The sequence below is a fragment of the Gorilla gorilla genome, chromosome 5, assembly GCF_029281585.2.
Source record: "Gorilla gorilla gorilla isolate KB3781 chromosome 5, NHGRI_mGorGor1-v2.1_pri, whole genome shotgun sequence".
NCBI classification, from domain to species: Eukaryota; Metazoa; Chordata; class Mammalia; order Primates; family Hominidae; genus Gorilla; species Gorilla gorilla.
Window position 1 is genome coordinate 133,350,880 of NC_073229.2, and position 24,648 is coordinate 133,375,527.

Sequence of the window (24,648 nt, forward strand, 5' to 3'; positions counted from 1 at the left end):
ACATATGTATACATGTGCCATGTTGGTGTGCTGCACCCATTAACTCATCATTTACATTAGGTATATCTCCTAATGCTATCCCTCCCCACTCCCCTCATCCTACGACAGGCCCTGGTGTGTGAAGTTCCCCATCCTGTGTCCAAGTGTTCTCACTGTTCAATTCCCACCTATGAGTGAGAACATGTGGTGTTTGGTTTTCTGTCCTTGCGATAGTTTGCTCAGAATGACGGTTTCTAGCTTCATCCATGTCCCTACAAACGACATGAACTCATCTAGATGCATTTCTATTCTTTTACTCATCACCTTGAAACTTTTAAAATAGTTACTCAGTATTTCTTTTCTAAACGTGTCTGCTTTATCCCCATCCAAGCCTGCTGTAACCACACATTGAATACCCCCAAACCTTGCTCAAGCTGATCTTACTATTTTTGTCTTAAATTTTAACCACGTTTTAAATGCATAAAAATTATGTATTATACGTAATTATGAATTACAAATAATTAAATGTACTTATTTTTAAAAACATAATTGAAGAAATTCTCTTTTCTCGCAATCTCTTTTCTAAGACTAAATGAGTTCCCAGTGCTTGCCTGACACACGGTAGGTTCTCAATAAATGAAGCACACCTCCCATACCCCTCCAAATAAACAGTTGTCTCTTTAAACCTAGACATGAGTGCTCAGCAGGCATGTATTTCTCTGGGTTGGATTCATTTCATGGACAGTTGTCAAAGACTGACCCCTTTAAGTTAGTTTTCTGAATACTGTGCTTGACTGTGTTGCAAGCTAAACAGTACAGGATTAAATGTTCTCATTTCTGAGCTGTGAAGTGTTGAAACTGATCAAGAAATGAAGGCAGAATGTCCGTCCTTTGGGAGAATAATCAGCCAGTCTATGTTGCTGCCACTCTTGGCTGCCGATTGGAATGCAGCTGTTAAGGCAGCTGTTTAACTGTTTGTCCAACTTGAAAGGACACTGCCAAATGGCAAATATTTTCTATAACAACATTTTACTTTTGCTAAGAACAATAACAGTGCATTTTATTGAACTCCAATGGTGTGCCAAACATGACAGATTTATTACTAGGCAGGTTCACAACCTGGACTGAACATGGATGCTCATTTCCATTTTTCATATATTTAGAAAAAGAATAAATGGGCTCCCAAAGGAAGTCTCTACACAAAACATCTCTACAGCTTAATTATTTGTTGAAATGACAGCATATTAACTTGAGAAAATGAAATATCTCAAAAGGAAAGATGAGAGTCTAGAAATATCACAGGAAAAAAAATAAGGTTTAAGTATTTTAAATCTCTCTAATGTGGCCTAAGAGAGACTTGTCCAGGACAGGTGAGGGCAGCAGTAACACAAGGAAATACATCATCTGTTGAATCCCCTGCAACTTATGGGTCCCAGGACTTCTGAGTCATGCAGTTAATCTACATTGTTAATTAGAATGTTGACACTAAGTAGTTAACAAACAATTATGTTGAATTTGACAGACTGTGAACCAGGTGAGGTGGGGTGGGAGGTTATCAGCTGTTATTTAATAGTAAAACCGGTATGCTAAATGTAGACAGTCAAAATTAAGAAAACACATTCAAATGCATAAGTACAATTTTCTATTAGAAGTCAGCAATAACTGCCATTCACAGAAGTTACTGTGTAATCCCCACAAACATTTATCAAGACTGCAGAGGTGAGGGGTGGTGGGGGGTGCATTCTCACTTATTAAACCCTACAGCCAAAGCTGAAGCAGAGATGTTTTTGAAGGTGAACTGGGCTAATCAAAGGCATGGCCAGTGGAGATTCTAACCTACTTTTTCTCTACTGTTTACTAGATGTTAATTAAATCACAAATGACAACAGTCTAATAGCAAAATGCATGCATTTCTACAAAGTTGACATGATTTCTTGGACAAAGATAGACAAAGTTCAACATGCTGGATAATGGTCACTGAGGGCATCAAGATTTTTGATCCTCTTTTTCAGGGATACAGAAAAACAGCAAATACAAATCATGGATGAAATTTATAAGATCACTTCCACAGAAAGGGTCCAGCAGTTGGAGAAAAAACTGGCTGTGCAACTGACTGAACTGAAGTCTGAGATAGAAGAGCAGGGAGCTCTTCAGGGAACAGCTAATCGAGTTTACAGGTAAATAGTGGCACTGAGAAGGTGTGATCTTCAGGAGCTTTACTCCCCACTCTCACTCCATAATCTACATCAGCACCCTCTCTTCTTTTTACATAGACAATTGGCATTATCTCCAGTTCAGATAAATAGTATATAGTAGCAGTTTCAGGTACCCATTTCTAACCTGATTGCTACCTCTAAGATCTTTCTATATTCTAGATTTGTTAAGACAGATCCAAGCAAAAGTCTTACCAAAGAAAATGTAAGTGTTTTTACATGTTAATTAATGCTATTGTCTTAAAGTTACAGGAGCTATAATACAAATCATACTCAATGAAAGGAGATCTCAGTTTACCCAATAATATTTTAATTGAATTTGACTTTGATGTTGGTGAGAAATTTAAAAGCTGAAATAATGGTAGGCACTTAGTAATACATTATGCAAAACAATGTTCTGTGAGTGTTACCAGCACTCTGGATTCTTACTGTCTCCCAGGATAGAAATAAAGAGAGATCACCAAACAGAGCAGCAGCAAAGGTAAGTGTATTCAGGTTGTGCACAAGGGAGCCAGCACCAAGAAAGGAAAAGGAAAGAGATGTTCTCCAAGGGTAGTGTGTGCGTTAGTTTTATAGCATCCTTTGATAGAGAAGGGTTACATCAGGGCATATATGGTGGGGTGCGGGGGGTGTGGTTTCTAGTGCTCATACAGTGGCTCAACATGCTTCTTCATACATCAAATGTAGCATTAGCATTTTAAATCTCCACCCAAGGCATTATTCTTAGCACAAAAATGAGGAAGGGGTAACTATAGGTTGAGTTTTAGTTCTAACTGCACCTGTGGGGCTTTGTGGAAGTCTCTATCCCCCCAAAGTAGGAACTTGCTGTTAATAACTCCTTGGGTCTTTTGTTACTGATTTGCTGAGAGTTAGGTAAGCTAGGGCTTGAGTAGGGGCTTCTGTTCTCCTCTAGAGCAGATCACAACAGGAAGCCAGCCAGCCTGTTTCATTAGGAGCTCTTCTATAGGCAAGTGCTGCCAACAACAGCAATCAAGTTATTGTAGAGAAACAAGAGACACAGATCAGCCCCTAATGGCAAGTCTCATGGACCCAGGACCTTCATATCCCTGTTTCTGATACTGCCACAACTGATCAAAAGGAGCAATATAAGAACCCTGTTAGGTTGAATCATTGAGAAAACACAATGTGGATGGTGAGAGGTTTGGAGAGGTCAGAAGATGCAGTAAGCAGGTGAATTAGTACTTCATTCCAAAGACAATTCTGAAGAACCAGCATTTCATGTTTTTTAATTAGTATTTAAAACCATTAGGTGTCTGAAGCAAATCAGATTGTGTTATGAGATGGAAAGATCATGGAACCATGCAAGTCATAATTTATCTCAACTTTGGTTTCTTTATTTGAAAAATGAGGTTAGTACCTTGCCTACCTACATAAGGTTGTGAGGATAATGAAATAATGCATGTTAAAGTATTTTTAAAACTAGAAAACACAATGCAAAGATGGAGTGTTGATATTATTATGATTTAAATGTCAGAATGTCAGGCAAGTGACTCCCCAGTGTACACTGGGATAAGAAAGGCTTTCTGATGTCTCTTAGAATCGAGTGATGGGAAATCCTGGATAGCCTTATTTGTCCACTCCCCCAAATCACCCAACACTGCACCTGGAAGAATCTATTAGTCTAACAAATACTTCTTGAGCACCTTCTGTTTTCCAGGTGCGGTGCTAGGTTCTAGAGTCCAAGGAACATGGAAATATCCACTCCTGATAATCACTTTAACATTCTCGTTCCACTAGATTGAAAAATCTATTGAGGCTTGGAGAAGAACTGTGTGTCTTAATCATTCCCCCCCCCCTTTTTTTTTTTTTTTGCATCCTTTCCCTTGTTTTACTCCACAAACCTAAGACTTTGCAGTGGTTAAGTGTTTCATAAATTCTTGCTGAATGAATAAATGAATGAATGTATGTTGAATGAACAATGCTTGATGAATGTATGAGTAAATCTCTTTTTGCAGGTTGATGTACACACTACTTATGTTCACCATTCTCTTCAGGGTCATTCACAGGCACTTTGAGGCTAACTGAGAGGAAAGACAAGATCTGAGTGAGAGAGGGCTGGGTAGCTAAGCCCATGACCCTCCCCATCTCCCAGTATGCCAAAGATAAGAAGACAAGAGGGCAGGGGAAAGTTTCTTGTGTTTCTCTAGCTGCCTAGTAATAGCTGATCCCTTTTCTGGTTGGTTACTCGTTCCCCACCAGCACAAGGCTGCAGCCAGGATTCAGAATGACAGAAATTATACCTCAGGTTTATTACCGTTTTTATTCTCAAATCCCTTTCAGAGCTCACCTCTTTTTTTTTCCATTAAAGCGAAGATATTAGGAGATAAGAGGGGCATTATCTCCAACTTCAGGGGTGGAAATTTGACACAATGTGTCTAAATGGGTTGCTTAGGCTCACTTGACTGATGGATTTCTTGACTGTCAGCCTGGGGTTCTTTTCACAGAACCACCGCCTGCAGTGGGGGAAATTGCTGGCAAGTGTACAAACTGTGTATTTTTATCTTCCCTTAAAACTTATCTGGGAACTCATAGGCCATATGAACAATAATAACCTAAATGTCACTGCTTACACCTCCTGCATAATCTCTAGGTGGTCTCTCACCTGTGTTCCAGACTACCTGCTGTGGCCCCTTACCAATGTCTGCAAAATACTATCTTGAGAAAGTGATGTCTGCATCAGGGTTGCTGTTTCCTGATGTTTTCAAAGCTGCCAAACCTTGGGATATATCTTATCCCAAATGTGGAGCACTCTGCTCTTCCTGACCCAGGGTCCCACCCCCTTACCAGGTGACCCCACAGCTTGTGCCTCCTTGTATCAGAGTCCATGGTAAAAACAACAGGTCCCTCATCAGTGGGTGTGAACAGGAATCCACAAGGCTGCTTAAACAGGCACTTTTGCTATAAATGTTTTTCCTACGAATCAATAATTTTCCTGAAGCATTAAGTTTGGTTAAAATGATTCCTGAAGTATTTCATGTTTGATATTTAAGAGTCATTCCCACCCCCCAGCAGATAATTCATCAAGAACACAAAAATAAAAGCATTTTATTTTAAATTACACGATACTGGTTTTATGTGCCAACTAGGGTGAAAATGGGATCTGAGAGGCACAATATTTGTCAGAGATAAGGTTGCTGGAGGGAATTCAGGTGGAGAAATAAAAATCCTCACCATTGTGTCCCTCCCTTTATTCTGCAGTAGGAAATAGTGAGGTGAATCAAGGGTAGAATGAAATACTCTGTTTGTATGGGGAGGGGAGAGAAAAATTGGCCCAGGGAAAGGTTTAGCAAACATGCTAATCAAAGAAGAATCAAAAAAGATTCTAACCAAAACAAAAGGATGTGGCCTTTGCGAGCCCTCAATAATCCAGTATAATATGATATACTTATTCAGAAATGAGCAGTTGTGAAGAGTTACAGATTAATCATGGTCTATCTATAATCTGGTCGATTACAGCTTCTGTAATTACCACTTATATTGCATAAATCTTTCTGCAGCTCTATTCAAATGCCAAAGGATATTTATTACTTTAGAAGAGAGAGGGAACTAGCACTGAAGAAAACCTTACAGGTGAGTAAGACAGTGGGCTATTTCAATATGACAATAAGTTTGATTTTGCTGATTGGTAACTTTTAGCAGAAACAGTATTTTTGCAGACAAACAGCTGATGCTATTAACAGTATTTATGAGAACAGTCCACTATTCAGCTTACCACTGAATCAGAGCAGACCATTATTTCCTTGGAAATGTCTGATTTTGTGATATTTGAAATTTTACAGTTCTTTAATTTGGGATGTTAAAACTAGTTATTTGGGTTTAGGTGGCCGAGTCGAAGCCCCTTGTTGTTCAGGCAGATGCCGTGTAGAGGGAGCTAGAGAGCTGCCTAAGAAGGGAGTACACCCCTGAAAATTTACCTTTGCTTCTGTTGCAGGTAAGAGTGATACTGCAATTTGAAAAATTCATTTGAAATTAGTAGAAATGTATGGGCAAACTGGCTTTCAGGAATATCCTTTCGCTAGGGTAGGTTTTGTTTTTCTCGACATGTATAGTTTGCAGAACTTGGCTAGTGTAAACGCTGTTCTTTGTTAGAGATCTATTTCATAGTTTTAAATTCGGCTTAAAGGCACGGAACAATTGACTGAATTTCTGCCAAGTACTTTCTGTGTCGATAATGTAGGGCAATACCACATTGACTAGGACAGTTCCAGCCCTTAAAAAGCTATTGGCTGTGGCCAGGCATGGTGGCTCATGCCTGTGATCCCAGCCCTTTGGGAGGCCGAGGCAGGCAGATCACTTGAGGTTAGGAGTTCAAGACCAGCCTGGCCAATATGGTGAAACCCCGTCTCTACTAAAAATACAAAAATTAGCTGGGCATGGTGGCACATGCCTGTAGTCCCAGCTACTCAGTAGGCTGAGGCAGAAGAATTGCTTGAACGTGGGAGGCAGAGGTTGCTGTGAGCTCAGATAGAACGACTGCACTCCAGTCTTGGCCTCCCAAAGTGCTGGGATTACAGGTGTATGCCACTGTGCCAAGCCCTGGAAATTTCTATTAAGAAAATAACTCAAGACATGGGAAAAAGAGTTTTCCATAAAGATTATTATTGCAGCATTATAATAAAAGTAAAACATTAGGATTGCCTGAATATCCACCAATAAGAGAAAGAGTTAAGAAAAACAGTATGGTACGTGGTAGAATATTGTTCTGCCATTAAACATTTTTTATTGTTAAATTAAGTTTAGCTTAAAGCTGCCTCATTTTAAGTTCAGAACCCTTGGTAAGGTTTCTCCCTACATAGTGACCTGTAACCTAACTGGGCTGTAAATAGACCATAACCTACTCTTGTAACAAGTAACTGAGTCTCAGCCAATCACAGAAGCCATACTTCAGCCACTTGCAGGCAGCCAACTGTTCAAAGTGTGTTCAAATAAGGCAAACACTGAGCTGTAACCAATCTGACTGTTTCTGTACCTCACTTCTCTTTTCTGTTACTTCACTTTCCTTTTTCTGTCCATAAATCCTCTTTCACTGTGCAGCAGTGCTGGAGTCTCTCTGAACTTACTCTGGTTGGGGGGCTAGGAGGGCTGCCCAATTCATGAATTGTTCTTTACTTAATTAAACTCTGTTAAATTTAATTTGTCTAAAGTTTTTGTTTTAACATTAGCATAAGGAATTATTATATATGAAATATTAGTTAATAAAAACTAATGTGTGTATGTATGTGTGTCATAATGGTCAAGTATGTATAGAAAAAAATCACTTGAAGGACTTAGACCAAATGCTAATGAATGTTATGTTTGGATGGCAGGATAATGAAGTTCCCCTTTTTACTTTTATATGTTTGCTAAATTTTCTATAATAAGTATATATTATTTCAATTTTAAAATTCCTTGTTCTCTATTCCTGTGTTACAAGTTATATCTTACCTATGCATACAAATTAGTTCTTTAGCAACTAGTTAGGAATTAACTATTAAATTAATCACAAAGAAACAAAAGATATTGAGATACTATTTGCAAGTCAAATTGTCATCATTGTCTTCATTCAGGATTATCTTTCCCTATCATTTCTGGCATTTTTCATTCTTTTGTGTATATCAGTGTTTCTCAATGGAGAGAGAAGAGGGGTAGAGATAGAAGATATTTTGTGCCCCAAGGAACATTTGGAAATGTCTGGGGATATTTCTTGTTGTCATAATTTGGGTGAGGGGTATGATTGGTTGCTACTAGCATTAAGTGAGTAGAGGCCAAGGATGCTGCTAAACATTCTACAATGCACAAGGCAGCCTCTCACAATGAAGAATTATGTAGTCCCCAGTGTCAATAGCTGCTGAGGTTGAGAAACTCTAGTATTATCTAAACTTCCATAGGATATAATTTGCCTTCTCTCTGAAGAATTTTCTTTAGCATTTCTAGTAGTTCAGGTCTGCAAGGGACAAATTCTCATAGTCTTTGTTATTTTGAAAGAAGTATTTCCCCTTCATTTTGGAAAGATATTTTTGTTCAACATAGAATTCTGGTTTGGTGATTTTTTATTGCTTTAAAATACTGCTCCATTGTCTTTTGTCTTTTGTCTTACATAGTTTCTCTTTCTTTCTTTCTTTTTCTTAGGTGACAGCTTTATTTTCATTAATTATACACATTTTTGCAATTAAGATTAATTATACAAAAAATATAAAACATGCCATTTTAAAATAGAACTGTGGAATAGTTTGAATTTTTATCACTACTATATGTAAGTACACATGTTTATTCATAAGCTAAAAGGAAACTCAAATATATATCATAACAGGAAAGAGCACTTCACTAATTTAAGTGATTTTTTTTCTGTCAGCCTCTCACCAATTGCTTACTTGAACTAATGTGATATGGTTTAGCTGTGTCCCCACCCAAATCTCAACTTGAATTGTAGCTCCCATAATTCCCATGTGTCATGAGAGGGACTCGGTGGGAGGTAATGGAATCATGGCGGTGGGTCTTTCCCATGCTGTTCTCATGATAATAAGTCTCACAGATCTGATGGTTTTATAAAGGAGTGTTCCCCCTGCACATGTCCTCTTGCCTGCCACTACATAAGGTGTCCCTTTGCTCTTCCTTCGTCCTCTGCCATGATTGTGAGGCCTCCCCAGCCATGTGGAACTGTGAGTCAATTAAACCTCTTTCCTTTATAAATTACCCAGTCTCATGTATGTCTTTATTAGCAGCATGAGAATGGACTGATACAGTAAATTTATACTGTTAGAATGGGGTACTGCTGTAAAGATACCTGAAAATGTGGAAGCAACTTTGGAACTGGGTAACAGGCAGAGGTTAGGACAGTTTGGAGGGCTCAAAAGAAGAAAGGAAGATGTGGAAAAGTTTGAAACTTCCCAGAGACTTGTTGAATGGCTTTGACCAAAATGCTGATAGTGATGTGGACAATAAAGTCCAGCCTGAGGTGGTCTCAGATAGAGATGAGGAACTTATTGGGAACTGAAGCAAAGGTGACTGTTGCTATGTTTTAGCAAAGAGACTGGCAGCATTTTGCCCTTGCCCTAGAGATTTGTGGAACTTTGAACTTGAGAGAGATGATTTAGGGCATCTGACCGAAGAAATTTGTAAGCAGCAAAGCATTCAAGAAGTGAATTGGGTGCTGTCAAAAGCACTCAGTTTTATGGATTCGCAAAGTTATGGTTTGGAATTGGAACTTTCGTTTAAAAGGGAGGCAGAGCATAAAAGTTCAGAAAATTTGCAGCCTGATGATGTGATAGAAAAGAAAAACCCATTTTCTGAGGAGAAATTCAAGCTAGCTGCAGAAATTTGTATAAATAACAAGGAACCAAATGTTAATCAGCAAGGCAATGGGGAAAATGTCTTCTGGGCATGTCAGAAGTCTTCATAGCAGCCCCTCCCATCACAGGCCTGGAGGCCTAGGAGGAAAAAATGGTTTCCTGGGCTGGGCCCAGGGCCTTGCTGCTTTGTGCAGTCTCAGAACTTGGTGTCCTGAGTCCCGGCCATGGCTAAAAAGGGTCAATGTAGAGCTCAGGCCATTGCTTCAGAGGATGTAAGCCCCAAGCCTTAGCAGCTTCCACACGGTGTTGAGCCTGCAGGTGCACAGAAGTCAAGAACTGAGGTTTGGGAACCTCCACCTAGATTTCAGATGATGTGTGGAAATGCCTGGGTGTCCAGGCAAAAGTTTGCTGCAGGGCAGAGCCCTCACGGAGAACCTCTGCTCAGGGCAGTGTGGAAGGGAAATGTGGGGTGGGAGCCCCTATATGGAGTCCCCACTGGGGCACTGCCCAGTGGAGCTGTGAGAAGAGGGCCACCATCCTCCAGACCCCAGAATGGTAGATCCACTGACAGCTTTCACCATGCACCTGGAAAAGCTGCAGACACTCAATGCCACCCCATGAAAGCAGTCAGGAGTGGGGACCGTACCTTGCAAAGCCACAGGGGCAAAGCTGCTCAAGACCATGGGAATGCACCTCTGGCATCAGCGTGACCTGGATGTGAGTCATGGAGTCAAAGGATATCATTTTGGAGCTTTAAGATTTGACTGCCCTGCTGGATTTCAGATTTGCATGGGGCCTGTAACCCCTTTGTTTTGGTCAATTCCTCCTATTTGGAATGGGTATATTTACCCAATGCCTGCACCTCCATTGCATCTGGGTAGTGACTAACTTGCTTTTGATTTTACAGGCTCATAGGCAGAAGGCACTTGCCTTGTCTCAGGTGAGACTTTGGACTGTGGACATTTGAGTTAATGCTGAAATGAGTTAAGACTTTGGGGGACTGTTGGGAAGGCATGATTGGTTTTGAATTGTGAGGACATGAGATTTAGGAGGTGCCAGGGGCTGAATGATATGGTTTGGCTCATATCCTCAGCCACATCTCATCTTGAATTGTAGCTCCCATAATTCCCATGTGTCATGGGAGGGACACAGTGGGAGGTAATTGAATCATGGGGGGTGTGTCTTTCCCATGCTATTCTCATGATAGTGAATAAGTCTCATGAGATCTGATGGTTTTATAAAGGGGCATTCCCCTGCACATGTCCTCTTGCCTGCCACCATGTAAGATGTGCCTTTCTCCTCTTTCGCCTTCTCTCTTGATTGTGAGGCCTCCCCAGCCATGTAGAACTGTGGGTCCATTAAACCTCTTTTTCTTTATAAATTACCCAGTCTTGGGTATATCTTTATTAGCATTATGAGAACTGACTAATACGTAATGTTTCCATGGTTCGTCTTGGTCACTGGCATTGACCAGCAAAAGTCTTTGCATTTCACAGACACATTAAAACCTAAATTATCAACAAAATCCAAAGTAACTTTCTTTTTTTGATATTTTATTCTTTTTTAAATAATTTCAACTTTTATTTTAGATTCAGGGGGTACATATGCAGGTTTGTTGCCTGGGTATATTGCGTAATCCTGTGGATTGAGGTACAGTTGATCTCGTCACCCAGGTAGTGAGCATGGTATGCAATAGGTAGTTTTTCAAACCCTACTCGCCCTCACTCCCTCCCCTCTCTAGTAGTTCCCAGTTTCTATTGTTCCCATCTTTATGTCCATATGTACCCAAAATTTAGCTCCCGCTTATAAGTGAGAACATGCGATATTTGGGTTTCTATTTCTGCATTAATTCACTTAGGCTAATGGCCTCTAGCTGCATCCATGTTGCTGCAAATGACATGATTTCATTCTTTTTTATGGATGTACATAGTTTCCATTTCTGATCATAGCGTATCTTTTTATCTCTGGCTGCTTTTAAGATTTTTTCTTAATGGTTTTTAGATATTTTATTATGATGCGTGTTGAAGTTTTCTTTGCGTTTTTCTTGCTTGGGGTTGGTTGAGCTTCTTGGATTGTGGGTTTATTGTTTTCATCAGTTTTTTAAAAACTTCAACCATTATTTTTTCAAATATATTTTCTGCCTGCACTTCTCCTTCTGGGAATCCAGTTACACATTTGTTAAATACTTCATATTGTTTCATAGATCATTAAGACTACTAATTTTCTTCAGTCTTTTTCCCCCCTCAGTGCTTCATTTTACATAGTTCCTGTTGCTATGTCTTCAAATTTATCAGCCTTTTCTTATGCACTATCTAATCTACTTTAATCCCATCCAGTCAGTATTTTATTTCAGATATTGCATTTTTCATTTCTAGAAGTTCCCATTTGATTTGTTTTTGTTTTGATATTTTCCATTTCTTTCCTCATTATGTTCACATTTCTTTTCTTATTCTTTTTTAAATTTTTTTTGAGATGGACTCTCATCTCACTCTGTTGCCCAGGCTGGAGTGCAGTGGATTGATTTCAGTTCACTGCAAACTCTGCCTCTTGGGTTCAACTGATTCTTGTGCCTCAGCCTCCCAAGCTGGGATTACAGGCACACACCACCACACCTAGCTAATTTTTGTATTTTTAGTAGAGACAGGGTTTCCCTATGTTGGCTAGGCTCGTCTCAAATTCCTGGCCTCAAGTGATCCACCCACCTCAGCCTCCCAAAGTGCTGGGATTACAGGCATGAGCCACCCTGATCAGCCTATGTTCACATTTTCCTTTCAATCCTTGAGCATGCTGAGCATATTTACAATAGTTTTTTAAAAGTTCTTGTTGGGGCCGGGCACGGTGGCTCACGCCTGTAATCCCAGCACTTTGGGAGGCCGAGGCAGGCAGATCATGAGGTCAGGAGATCGAGACCATCCTGGCGAACATGGTGAAACCCTGTCTCTACTAAAAATACAAAAAATTAGCTGGGCATGGTGGCAGGCGCCTGTAGTCCCAGCTACTCGGGAGGCTGAGGCAGGAGAATGGCATGAACCTGGGAGGCGGAGCTTGCAGTGAGCCAGGATCACGCCACTGCACTCCAGCCTGGGCGACAGAGCAAGACTCCGTCTCAAAAAAATAAAAATAAAAAAAAAGTTCTTGTTGGTAACTTTCTTCACCTCTGTCATTTCTGAGCCTGTTTCTCATCCCTAATTTTTCTTTTGCTTTTGGATCATGCTTTCCTCTTTTCTTTGCAAGTCTAGTAATTTTTTATTGAATGCTGAAAATTGTCAATTTTTCATTATTAAGTACCAGATTTTTTGTATTATTTAGACCTTATTGGACTTTATTCTGGTAGGCAGTTAAGTTACTTACAGATCAGCTTAATCCTTTCAAGGCTGAAGGATTGTTAGAGCAGGTTTAGAATAATCATTACTCTAGGCATAGTTTATCCTTTTACTAAAGCTTTTGATGTCTCTACTAAATGTCCCAGATATTTAGTGAAAAGCCCTTACTCTAGCTGGTTGGACTTGAACAACTCTCAGCCTCATATGAACCCGGAACTGTTCAGTTTACAATTCCCTAGTCAGGTATTCTTTGGACAGCCTCCTGGAGTTTCACCTTTTACATGCATGGCTTAGTATTCAGCAACAGACTGAAAGGGATCTTGATGCAGATTTCTAGAATCCCTTCTTTGCATGGCTTCCTTCTCTCCTGCAAACATCAGCTGACTCAATTTTCCAAATTTCAGTTTCTCTTTCTTTAACTCAGAGAGATCATCTACTCTGCTTAGGATTCCTTCTTGCTCCATGGCTCAGAAACTGCCTTCTGGTATGAAACTAAGGTGATTGCAGGGCCTACATGATTTGTTTCCTTCTCTCAGGGACCAGAGTCCTGCATTGCCCATTGTCCAGTGTCAGAAAACAGTTACCTTGTGTATTGTGTCCAATTTTCTAGTTGTTTATGATAGAAGGGTAAGTCTGGTTCTGGTTATTCCATCACAGCCAGTATTATTTTTATTATCAGAAAGAAAATCTTTAAAAGAATTAACTATTTTTAAGTATAAATAAAATTTCTGATCTGAGGTTAAAAGCTATAATCTTACCTGTAATGTACTCTGTATTTTTGACTCATAAGTTCAGTTTTTAATAAAAAATTTTAGGCTCAGCTTTAGATTACTTGACAGACTTTTATGTCACTGCTAAAATTGTTTGGTAACTGAGAAATTAGCTTAAATCTATTGACTTGGTAACAGATCATAATGACTTAGAAATGTCTACTCACTTTATTTCAATTTGAATACTATCTTGAGCCAGACTTCTTTTTTTTTTTTTGTCTTTTTGAGATAGAGTTTCACTCTTGTTGCCCAGGCTGGAGTGCAATGGTGCGATCTCGGCTCACTGCAACCTCTGCTCACTGCAACCTCTGCCTCCCAGGTTCAAGCAATTCTCCAGCATCAGCCTCTCGAGTAGCTGAGATTATAGGCACCCGCCACCATGCCCAGCTAGTTTTTTGTATTTTTAGTAGAGATGGGGTTTCACTATGTTGGCCAGGCTGGTCTCAAACTCCTGACCTCAGGTGATCCACCCGCCTTGGCTTCCCAAAGTGCTGGGGTTACAGGCGTGAGCTACCACGCCCGGCCGAGCCAGACTTCTTAATGTTATGGTCTTCATATAGAAAAATACATCTTTCCGGCTGGGCACGGTGGCTTACGCCTGTAATCCCAGCACTTTGGGAGGCCGAGGCGGGCAGATCACGAGGTCAGGAGATCGAGACCATCCTGGCTAACACGGTGAAACCCCATCTCTACTAAAAATACAAAAAATTAGCTGGGCGTGGTGGCGGGCACCTGTAGTCCCAGCTACTCAGGAGGCTGAGGCAGGAGAATGGCATGAACCCGGGAGGTGGAGCTTGCTGTGAGCTGAGATCATGCCACTGCACCCCAGCCTAGGCGAGAGAGCAAGACTCCGTCTCAAAAAAAAAAAAAAAAAAAGAAAAAAAGAAAGAAAGAAAGAAAGAAAAATGCATCTTTCCAAAACAACCAGAGACTGATTTTCCTCGTTAGTGTTCTTAAGACTTTATTCAATCTTCCTTCTCTAAATGCTTATTTTTCTTGTTGTTAAAGTATTACACAGAGAGAATTACCCAGCTGGCCCAGAGTAAATATTTACACATGCTTAGGTGGAAGAGGTTTTGCCAACACAGTAAGATCATGGAGCAACTTTATCCTCTTTACAAGGTAGGAAGTCTATGAACAGAACCTCTGGGCTATTTTTTTATATTTTTAAAAGTCACAGCTAAAGATAGAAAAGAAACTAATGGATGTGCCTTCTCGCCTGTTCTACCTATGGCAGAAGGTAATGGTAAAGGTAATCTATTCTTAAGAATAAAATTTGAAGGAAGTTTTGTATGAGAGGAAATGCATTTTTCTTCACAGACTTAGCTTCCTCAGCTTTAGGTAAAAAGTTCAGAAGCGACTCCAGTTATAAGTATCCCTATGCACTGACTCTTTGCTTGGAGTCTGTCTCCTTCAAAGTCCTAAGAATATGACCACTGCCCTTATAAGTCAAATTCAGAATATGGAAGAACTTTGGGATTCAAAGAACCCCTTTATTTAGACCCAAAACAACATTACCCTATGCTTGGAAGCAAATGATACAGAGCATAAGGCTTGCAAATAACCAAGTTCTATCTTTGTATCTCTCTTAAACAGAAACAAGTTGGCTACATTATGCAGGAGTACAATGACGCCCTTCAGAGAGCTGAAAGATTGTCTGTTGCTCGAGAAAACTTCCTCTTGGGAAAAAACAATCCTCCTAACTTGGTGACACAGGAAGATCTGACTATTTACACAAAGTGGTTAGTGTGCCACCTGCACTCTCTCGGGACTGTTCACCAGTACCTGCAGGTATGTGAAACACAGTGATGTGATGATGTGGCACCCTTCTAGGGATGATCAGTACATTGTTTTCTCACATCTGTCACTTAGTTTTAGATTGTCACTGTTTCAGGACTCCACCTGCCCTACAAATGACAGAAACATATTGGGTCACTGGATTTCTTCTTTGAAACCTTAGACATCTTTCTCTTTTGAAACTTTATTCTACTGAAATAATTTAGCTTTCTCAAAGATGTCTCTGTTGTACTATTTCATATTCACTCTGTAAGTTCTTGTCTTCATCATCTTGTTCAGGATCTATGCTCTCTGATTTAGATCCACTTTTTAAATATTAGGCGATGTTTAATGAGGGTCTAATATGTGCCAGGTACTTGTCCTAGGCATGCAGCAAAGATACGGCCTTTGCTGAAAAGTAACTGGCTTCTCGGCTGGTAGGGATATGGGTAAGTAAATATTCAACTGAAATACAACGGGGTAAAAAAGAACAGGATAAGTGTAAGCATAGGGTAAAGAGAGTAACAGAGAGGCTCTAAGTCAGGCTAGAGGCATCAGAAAGGAGTAACATGATCACATTTCCATTTTGGAAAGATTATTGTTTTTCTACCCACATCTTTTCCTACTTCTCTCTGCCTTAGCTCAGAGACACCATCATACACGCAATTGCCCAAATCGGAAACTGGCTTCGTCCTTTCCCCGCACCCAGCCAGCCACTATGGGCACTGCCTCTGATACATTTCTCACCAGTCACATGGTGTTATAACGATCTGCTTATAAGTCTGGGTCTTTAGTAAACCATGAGCTCTTTGAGGTTGTATCCTGTCTTATTCCTCTTTGTCTCCCTAGCACCCCACACAGTGCCTTGTCCATTTTGTGTCCTTGATCAAAGTAGACCTGTTTGGAGGTTAAGGCCACTCAGAGTCAGTAACAGTACTAGGTCTCCGAGCTCCAAATGTATCCCCTTATCATTGGGCAGGTTACTGAGGCTCCACCTCTACTTCTTTTCTTCTCTCCCAAAGCAAAGGGCTGCTCCTGAACCTGAGTCTGGAAGCTTCTGTGAGAATTGTATTGATGTTTGGCCTCTTGGTCTTGCCCTTCTATAGGCCCTCCAGTATTTGCCCATCTCCAAAGTGCTGAGTGTAGCTTTCAACCAAGTCGCTGAAGTTGGTCAGAAAAATGAAAATGTCTGTGTCAATGACATTGACCCTGACATTCAGGGTTCTGCATCTCCTGACCCTGTGGATACCAGCATTTCTGGTAAGAAATTAGTCTTCTTTCCCCTCGGGTAATGTGGAGCAAAGAAGATTGTAATTTTAGACTTATGCTGGTTGTCCCATGATCTTGCTAAAAATTGTTCTATATACCAAAAGTTTTTATCTTCTTAATAAACAAGTCTTAGTTTAATATTTTCAGACGGGAAAAAATAACAAACACTTTTTAAGACATGTTTTAATCTCTGTCTTTATAATTAGCGAGTTAAGAGTGAGAGAAAAAAATGGACTTGAAGTCAGCAGTACTGGGCTCTAGGCTTGTTCCTGTCCTGGCCTCACTGTGGGCTTGCATTTTATCTCCTTGGGCCTCAATTTGGTCATCTCCATAACAAACCTTTCAGAATCAATGATCTCTAAGGCTCCTTCCAGTTTTCATATTACACAAATCTAAAATAATTTCTTCATCTGAATAAAATTAATGCAGTTTTCCTGCCCTTACCTTGTGTTACAGATGACTAAGAAACCTGATAAGATTTCTACTCTGAGTGACATTCTTGCTTGGATGCACAGAGTGTCCCGGGAATGCCTGGGAGAGGCAGCCAACCCTGGTTGTGGGGCTTCTGAGAAGGCTTCTTGAAGGAGGGGAGTCCAAACTGGGTCCTTAGAGATGAGGGGGAGTTAGCCATGTGAAAGCAGCTGAAGGCTCTCACCTTCTTCTAATTTGTTGGATAAATTTATAAATAATGTTCTTCATTTACCAGAAAGGACTATAGGCAATTCTGCTCCAAGTTATTCCCCAAAAGGTCTGTTGGGTTTCTCCTGTAGGCTGTGAGATGGCAAGGAGTCCTTGCTGCCTCCTACAAAAGCCCAGCTCCAAGGATGTGTCAGATCCACCTGGCCAAGTAGGGTGCAGACTATAAATTGTGGCAGAAAATGTTGGGAAAGGAGCAGAATGGGCATCCCATCAGTAGAGGAGCTCCTACTTCTACCTGTCTCAAAGGACTCTCCATTTTCTCTCCCTGACAGTATTCATTGGTCTTAATGCTCTTGATTTTGGTTTTCCTCAGGGCCAATGAGAACAGAAGCTGCTTTTGTCCTCCCCCAACATGCAACAGAAACAGGAGAACTGAAACCTCAGCTGAAGCTCCTGCTCTCCCATTTCAGTATCCCATATGACGTAGAAGAGCTCTGGCACTCTGCTAAGGAAATGGAACTTTTTTCCTTGGTATTTGATACACTCTTTCTTAATACAATTTAGGTGTTCATGAAAGAAAGCACTGGTATTTTCCACAAAGTTGCACCTTTTACTACCAACAATTGTTTCAAGAGTGATCTTGTAAAGTAGTAATAGGTGAAATTTTGATTAGCAGTTAGGAAAAGCTTCCTCTGTAAGAGTAATGGGACTCAAATAGTGAACCCAGAAGGATTTCAGGACTTGTTTTTCTGCAGAACTTAAAGCAAAAGTAGTGTACAGTCTATAGTAGATGATGTAAAGATTTGGCAAATTTGCATGGCAGAGTTGTCAATTATCTAAAGCCCTCCAATTCTCAAAATATATTGCAATAGCTTTCCTTATTGACAAAATGCTTTATATTTAATAGAGGGTACATTGTGTAGTGATGTTTAAAGTCATGCAGTCTTCTCTGCTATAACACAGTGTTGTACTTCCTGAAATGAAAACAACTCATATTATCAAAAGCCATGTTAAAACTTGTTTCAAAGGGGGCCAGGCGTGTGGTTCATGCCTGTAATCCCAGCGCTTTGGGAGGCTGAAGCAGGGTATCACTTGAGCCCAGGATGGGCAGCATAGTGAAAACCTGTCTCAAAAAAAAAAAAAAAATTGTTTGAAAGAGAGAAATAGGACTATAGGTAGATAGCTTCAGATTTTTAAAAATATTTGAGATGGAGTCTTGCTCTGTCACCCAGGCTGGAGTGCAGTGGTGCAATCTCAGCTCAATGCAGTCTCCGCCTCCTGGGTCCAAGAGATTCTTCTGCCTCAGACACACCTGGCTAATTTTTGTATTTTTGGTAGAGATGGGGTTGCCATATTGGCCAGGCTGGTCTTGAACTCCTGGCCTCAGGTGATCTGCCCGCATTGGCCTCCCAAAGTGCTGGGATTACTGGCATGAGCCACCGCACCTGGCCAAGCTTCAGATTTATAATAACAAAAGTTTCAATAATAACGCTCTAACTGTATATTATTTGCAAGTGTATATATTTGCTAGGTAAAAATAAGAGATTGATGGATCCGAACATGTAAAAATAAGATCTGAATAGTTTTGAATGCTCTTTACGTAAGAAGTAAGCTACCGTCTGTGCTATCACCATTTGCTTGAGTTTGAAATTCCACTTGCATTTCCATTTGTTCCAGCATAATTTTACCAGGATCTTGTGTGTGTGTGTGGGGTGGGGGGAGGTTGTTTTGTTTTGTTTTTAGACAGAGTCTCGGTGTGTCACCCAGGCTGGAGTACAGTGGCGCAATCTCAGCTCACTGCAACCACCACCTCCCAGGTTCAAGCAATTCTCCTGCCTCAGCCTCCCGAGTAGCTGGGATTACAGGCATGCACCACCATGCCCAGCTAATTTTTGTATTTTTAGTAGAGACAGAGTTTCACTACATTGGCCAGGCTGACCTTGAACTCCTGACCTCAAGTGATCCACCGCCTCGGCCTCCCAAAGAGCTGGGATTACAGGCGTGAGCCACTGCGCCTGGCCCAGCATGATTTTTATTAGTATGTAACACAACCTGTTTAAGCTCACTGGAACCAGTGGTATCACATGTCTTCTTGTTTCCTTGAAGGTGATGATGTTTAGCTTTTGCCTTTGTTTTCATGCCACCAGCAGCACTGTCTCCAGCAGAGTGTTTCTGTGGGAGTGTCCTCCCCTTATTATCATCAAGGATTATGATAGGCAAAACACAGAATCAGAATATGATGGTGTTTAAGAAGAACCAAAATAAATGTAAGTTAATTATAGCCCAGGAGACTATTATTATTATTATTATTTTTTTTTTTTTTTGAGACGGAGTCTTGCTTTGTTGCCCAGGCTGGAGTACAGTGGCACGATCTCCGCTCACTGCAAGCTCTGCCTCCTGGGTTCACGCCATTCTCCTGCCTCAGCCTCCTGAGTAGCTGGGACTACAGACATCCACCACCATGCCCAGCTAATTTTTTGTATTTTTAGTAGAGATGGGGTTTCACCGTGCTAGCCAGGATGGTCTCGATCTCCTGACCTCGTGATCCACCCGCCTTGGCCTCCCAAAGTGCTAGGATTACAGGCATGAGCCACCACGCCCGGCCCAGGAGACTATTATTAATGATAAACAAGTGAACACAAGTCTGGCGGAGCACTCCAACAAAGCCATGTTGTTCCCAAAGAACAGCTTGTCTCCTTTTTATGATGATAGTTTCCACTTTTAATTTTCTTATGATAGTATTATGTGAAATACTAATTGTGTTCCAAGATAACTAGTCACATTACATCAACTTTTTTGCCTAGGAAGAGTTCCTATGTTTAGGTGCTGTTTATTCTGATACTCTAATTCCTAAGAGCAGGGTCAGCAAACTACAGCCCCACTTGTTTTCTTAAAATAAAGTTGTTTTGGAATACAGCAGTCTTAGGTTCATTCAGGCTGCTATAACAAAATACCATAAACAGAGTGGCTTCTAAACAACAGAAATTTATTTCTTACAGTTCTGGAGGCTGGAAAGTTTAAGATCAAGGTAGTCTGATGTCTGGCGAGGACCCACTTTCTGGCTCATAGGTGGTGCCTTCTCGCTGTGTCCGCACATGGTAGAAGGGCAAGAGTCTCTCAGGCTTCTTTTATAAGGGCACTAATCCTATTCGTGAAGACTTCACCTTCATGACCCAATCACCTCCCCAAATTCCCATATCCTAATACCATCACTTTGGGGTTAGGATTTCAACACATGAATCTTGTGGGGACACAAACATTCAGACCCTAGCAACAGCCGTGCCTATTCATGTATGTATTTTCTATGGCTGCTTTCACACTACAACAGCAGACTTGAGTAGTTGTGACAGAGACCTTGTGGTCAATAAAGGCTAAAACACCTACTATCTGGCCCTTTAAGAAGTTTGCCAACCCAGTCATAGACCAGCACTGTCTCACTGAACTTCCAGAAGCAATGGATGTGTTCTGCCTTTGCACTGTCCCGTGTTAACCACTAGTCACATACACTAATAGTTATCTGAGCACTTGGAATGTGGTTAGCGCAACTCAAGAACTAGATTTCAAATTTTATTTAATTCTAATTAATTCATAATGTTAAACAGCCACATGTTGCTAGGGGCAACAGCATTGAATAGCACAACCTCAGAGGTAGTAGCATTATTACTAGAAGAATCTTCAGCTCTGTGACTCACAAATTTGCTCACTCATTCCAGAAACCTTTGTTGAGGCCCTAGTATGTGTCAGCACTGTGGTAGTTTCTTACTGTGTGTGTATATGTGCACACATGAGTGGTAAAATAACATAACAAAATTTACCATTTTAGCCATTGTTAAGTGTTCAGTTCAGTGGCATTAAGTACATTCACATTGTTGTGTGGCCATCACCATGTGGTGAATTCTTGACATTCGTAGTCTATGCCCTGAATGGGGCTCACCATGTAGTGAGGAAATCCTGACACAACGTGGCAAGTACAGTGATGAAGGTGCCACCACAGGGGCCCACACTGGAGGGGGAAGAAGGAATGTTCAGCATTTTGACAGTAGGAATCGATGTCGTAGAAAGCACTTGTAGCCTCAGTCTGAAAGTAAGCTATGAAGGGAACAGGTTGAGATGCCTTAAAGAGTTTAACAGGTTCTAGCATCGTCAGGCCTCTGAGAGCAGGATTTATTTAATCCTTATTTAGTCTATAATAGTTTATTGGGTGGTCGGAAAAAGTGAATGCATTTTCAAAGGTGGACAATTTACTTCTCACTTATATTTAGGTTCCAGTTCAAAAAATATATATATAAATGCATTAATATATTTCCAATCTCTGGAGCAGACATTCAGAACAGGTAATACACACAATTATGGTAATGAGCTGACTGAGAACATGCGCCACACAGGTATGCCAATTTAAGGTCTTGTCACTATCACAGAGTTGTGTTTTATAAATTAGTTTGATTCCAAGGCTATTTCAAAGACAATCAGTAGCTGTTTCTGAAATTGCCCACTCTCTGAGACTTTTTTTCTGGATTCCACTTCTCACTTCATCCTGTTTAGGTTTCCCAAAAATTTCAAAGCGTCTTCGTGGAGCAACAGAGATTGCAAATGTTTCCAGACTATGAAGCTGGAATAGCTAAAGCAGATAATTTGGGTTTGGCAGGACCCAGAATGACCCTGAAAAAGAGAGCCAACTGGATTTCCTTCATAAAGGTAAAGAGACTCATGGTGATAGTCATCTATCAGTGATGTCAGCAGTGTCACAGTGTCATCTAAGCAGGCTAGGCAACCTGGCAACACCAGGTTTATGTAGTCCCTGTTGTCCCCTCTCCTTAGTGCCCTCAGCAAACTGTCCTCTTTGACTAGGGGAGATGCTTCCCTATCCTCAAGGGAGGCAACTCAGAGAACCTGGCCTTGTGTGGCACACTGTCCCAGCTTTTTGCCTGCCTTGGCTCTATATCGAAGTTTGCTATGCTGATCTGCCTTCTCTGAAGGTTCTCCAGATGCCTGTACCCCATTCTAATGGGCCCAGACTCCCTGCTTATTACTAATGATCTCAGATACTTGGCAAGAGCTAAGCTTACTATCCAAGGGTGTGATTGACTTGTGTAAATCCAACCGTTGAGTCAAAAACTATTTATTTGGTACATATTGTATATCAGGTGTGGCCGTTCATGCTGCAGATAGACAGTTCACAAACAATATGCAAGTAAGCAGACTAAATAAGATGATTTTAGGTAGTGCTAACTATGGTCAATTCTTGTTATTCAAGGTAGTTGTGTTCTGGAAAGTCACCAGGAACACTGAGTTAGCAAATATTGAATTGTTACCCCTAGGGGAAATAGAGTTACTTCCTGTGAACCTCTCGTCGGAACACTCATCAATACATAACTGTTTTACGTGTGTTTCTGTTTAAAGACATCTTATTTAAAATATATTGTCGATTCATTAATATTGAACTAATGACTAACAGCACTATAATTCATGCCTGAATGAAGCTTATTTAACACATGTATTTTTTCCAAAAGGTACATTACACAGCCTTCTAATGCTTAGGAACATTAGACATTACTTTGGCACTACCCATGGGGACCATTTTCAACAGTAAAATGACCACCAAAAAGCACAAAAATGTGAAGAATGTGGCACTAAATGGACCACAAAAGGATCCTTGTTTGTAATATGCAAGCAGAAACAAGAAGGCAGAGTGTTGCCTTGTTCAGACTGAGTTGAGAATATGCCCATTGAGTGATTCAAATTTTTACCACCCTGCACACGCCTATGAGTGACTGTGAAAGCTCTACTAGTATTGAGTTTTGAGTCACAAAAAATGTTAGATAGTAGGCAAAATCACAAACATGGAATCCACAAACAACCAGGATTGATTGTATCATGAAGAAAAGAAAAATCTTGGCCATGTGCGGTGGCTCACACCTGTAATCCCAGCACTTTGGGAGGCCAAGGTGGGCGGATCACAAGGTCAAGACATCGAGACCATCCTGGCCAACATGGTGAAACCCCCTCTCTACTAAAAAAAAAATACAAAAATTAGCTGGGCGTGGTGGCGTGCACCTGTAGTCCCAGCTACTTGGGAGGCTGAGGCAGGAGAATCGCTTGAACCTGGGAGGTGGAGGTTGCAGTGAGCTGAGATTGCGCCACTGCACTCCAGCCTAGCGACAGAGTGAGACTCCATCTAAAAATTAAAATAAAATCAAATAAATTTTGTATGACTGTTTTAGTCTATTCAGGCTGCTTTAACAAAATACCATAAACTGGGTAGCTTATAAAGAACAGAAATATATTTCTCACAGTTCTAGAGGCTGGGAAGTCCAAGATCAGGGGGCCAGCATGGTCAAGTTCTGGAAGGTCCTCTTCCAGGCTGCAGGCTTCTGACTTCTCCCTGTGCCCTCACATGGTGGAAGAAAAAAGCCAAGCTCCCTCAGGCCTCTTTTGTAAGGGCATGAATACTGTTCATGAGGGCTCTACCATCATGATCTAATCACATCCCCAAATTCTATTACTAATGCCATCACCTTGGGGGTTAGGTTTCAACATTTAAATTTTAGAGGAACACATTCAGACCATAGGAGTGAATCAGGATTGACTGAGAGAAATCAAAGATTGCTCCTAGTTCCATCTAGTGCTTGAGGAACAAGGTAGTCCATGTAAAGGAAGCCAGACTTTCTGTTTTAGATTGTTACACTTGATACCCAAGAATAGATATCAAAGGAGTAGTTGGATATAATAGGCTGGAGTTTAGGGCTGAGATATAAATTTGAGTGTTAATGGTATTTACAGCAACAGAACTTATTTTTGAAATACAGTTTATTAATATGAAAGATGTTTTAAATGTGGAGTCACAAGGAGTCTGTGGGTGAACCTTCTTTTGCCCTGTAAATAAAGTGCAATGACCAACTCTGATGGATTTAGGGTCCCTGCTGCTTGTGGGTGGTATGGTGTCATCCCAAATAGATCTACTGCATCTTATAGGCCAGGCACCAACAGGAACTGGTGCTGCTGTCTCCTTCAATGGATCTGTGAACCCATGAAGACCCTTTCCAAAAGCTCACTTGTCCTAGCCAACCTAGCACCAAAGCCAGATACCATTTCAGAAGGTCCTTGAATCTCTTTGCTTGCAACTTTTATTGAGAATCATTCTGTTATGTTGTAACTTTATGTGAACATGTTTGTCCACTAGATCAAGCCAAAATGTGATCCATGGCAAAAGAAGCTTTTGACTAAATTAAAAGAACGGAGAAGAACAGATGCATTATTGCAACTCCAAGCAAAGTTTTTGAAGGTGAGAAAATAACCATGTTTCCACGTAGATGTTTGCTAAAATCATTCTCAAAATATGCAATTTTCTTTCCCTTTTTAAAAATGTTGGCATGGATTCACTATGACGGCT

General features: G+C 40.7%; 1 protein-coding gene across 1 annotated transcript in view; it reads left to right on the top strand.

The window, feature by feature from the left end:
* The first annotated feature begins 1,822 nt into the window (after positions 1–1,822).
* Positions 1,823–24,648, top strand: part of LOC129534476 (putative uncharacterized protein C6orf183) — a 42,317-nt gene continuing 19,491 nt past the window's right edge. Inside the window, exons 1-8 of the mRNA XM_055391613.1 lie at positions 1,823–2,156; positions 5,711–5,783; positions 14,583–14,696; positions 15,171–15,365; positions 16,457–16,610; positions 17,632–17,789; positions 21,801–21,953; positions 24,439–24,540. Of these exons, the coding sequence (XP_055247588.1) occupies positions 2,020–2,156; positions 5,711–5,783; positions 14,583–14,696; positions 15,171–15,365; positions 16,457–16,610; positions 17,632–17,789; positions 21,801–21,953; positions 24,439–24,540 (1,086 nt within the window). The 5' untranslated portion in view covers positions 1,823–2,019. The remainder of the gene's footprint in view (positions 2,157–5,710; positions 5,784–14,582; positions 14,697–15,170; positions 15,366–16,456; positions 16,611–17,631; positions 17,790–21,800; positions 21,954–24,438; positions 24,541–24,648) is intronic.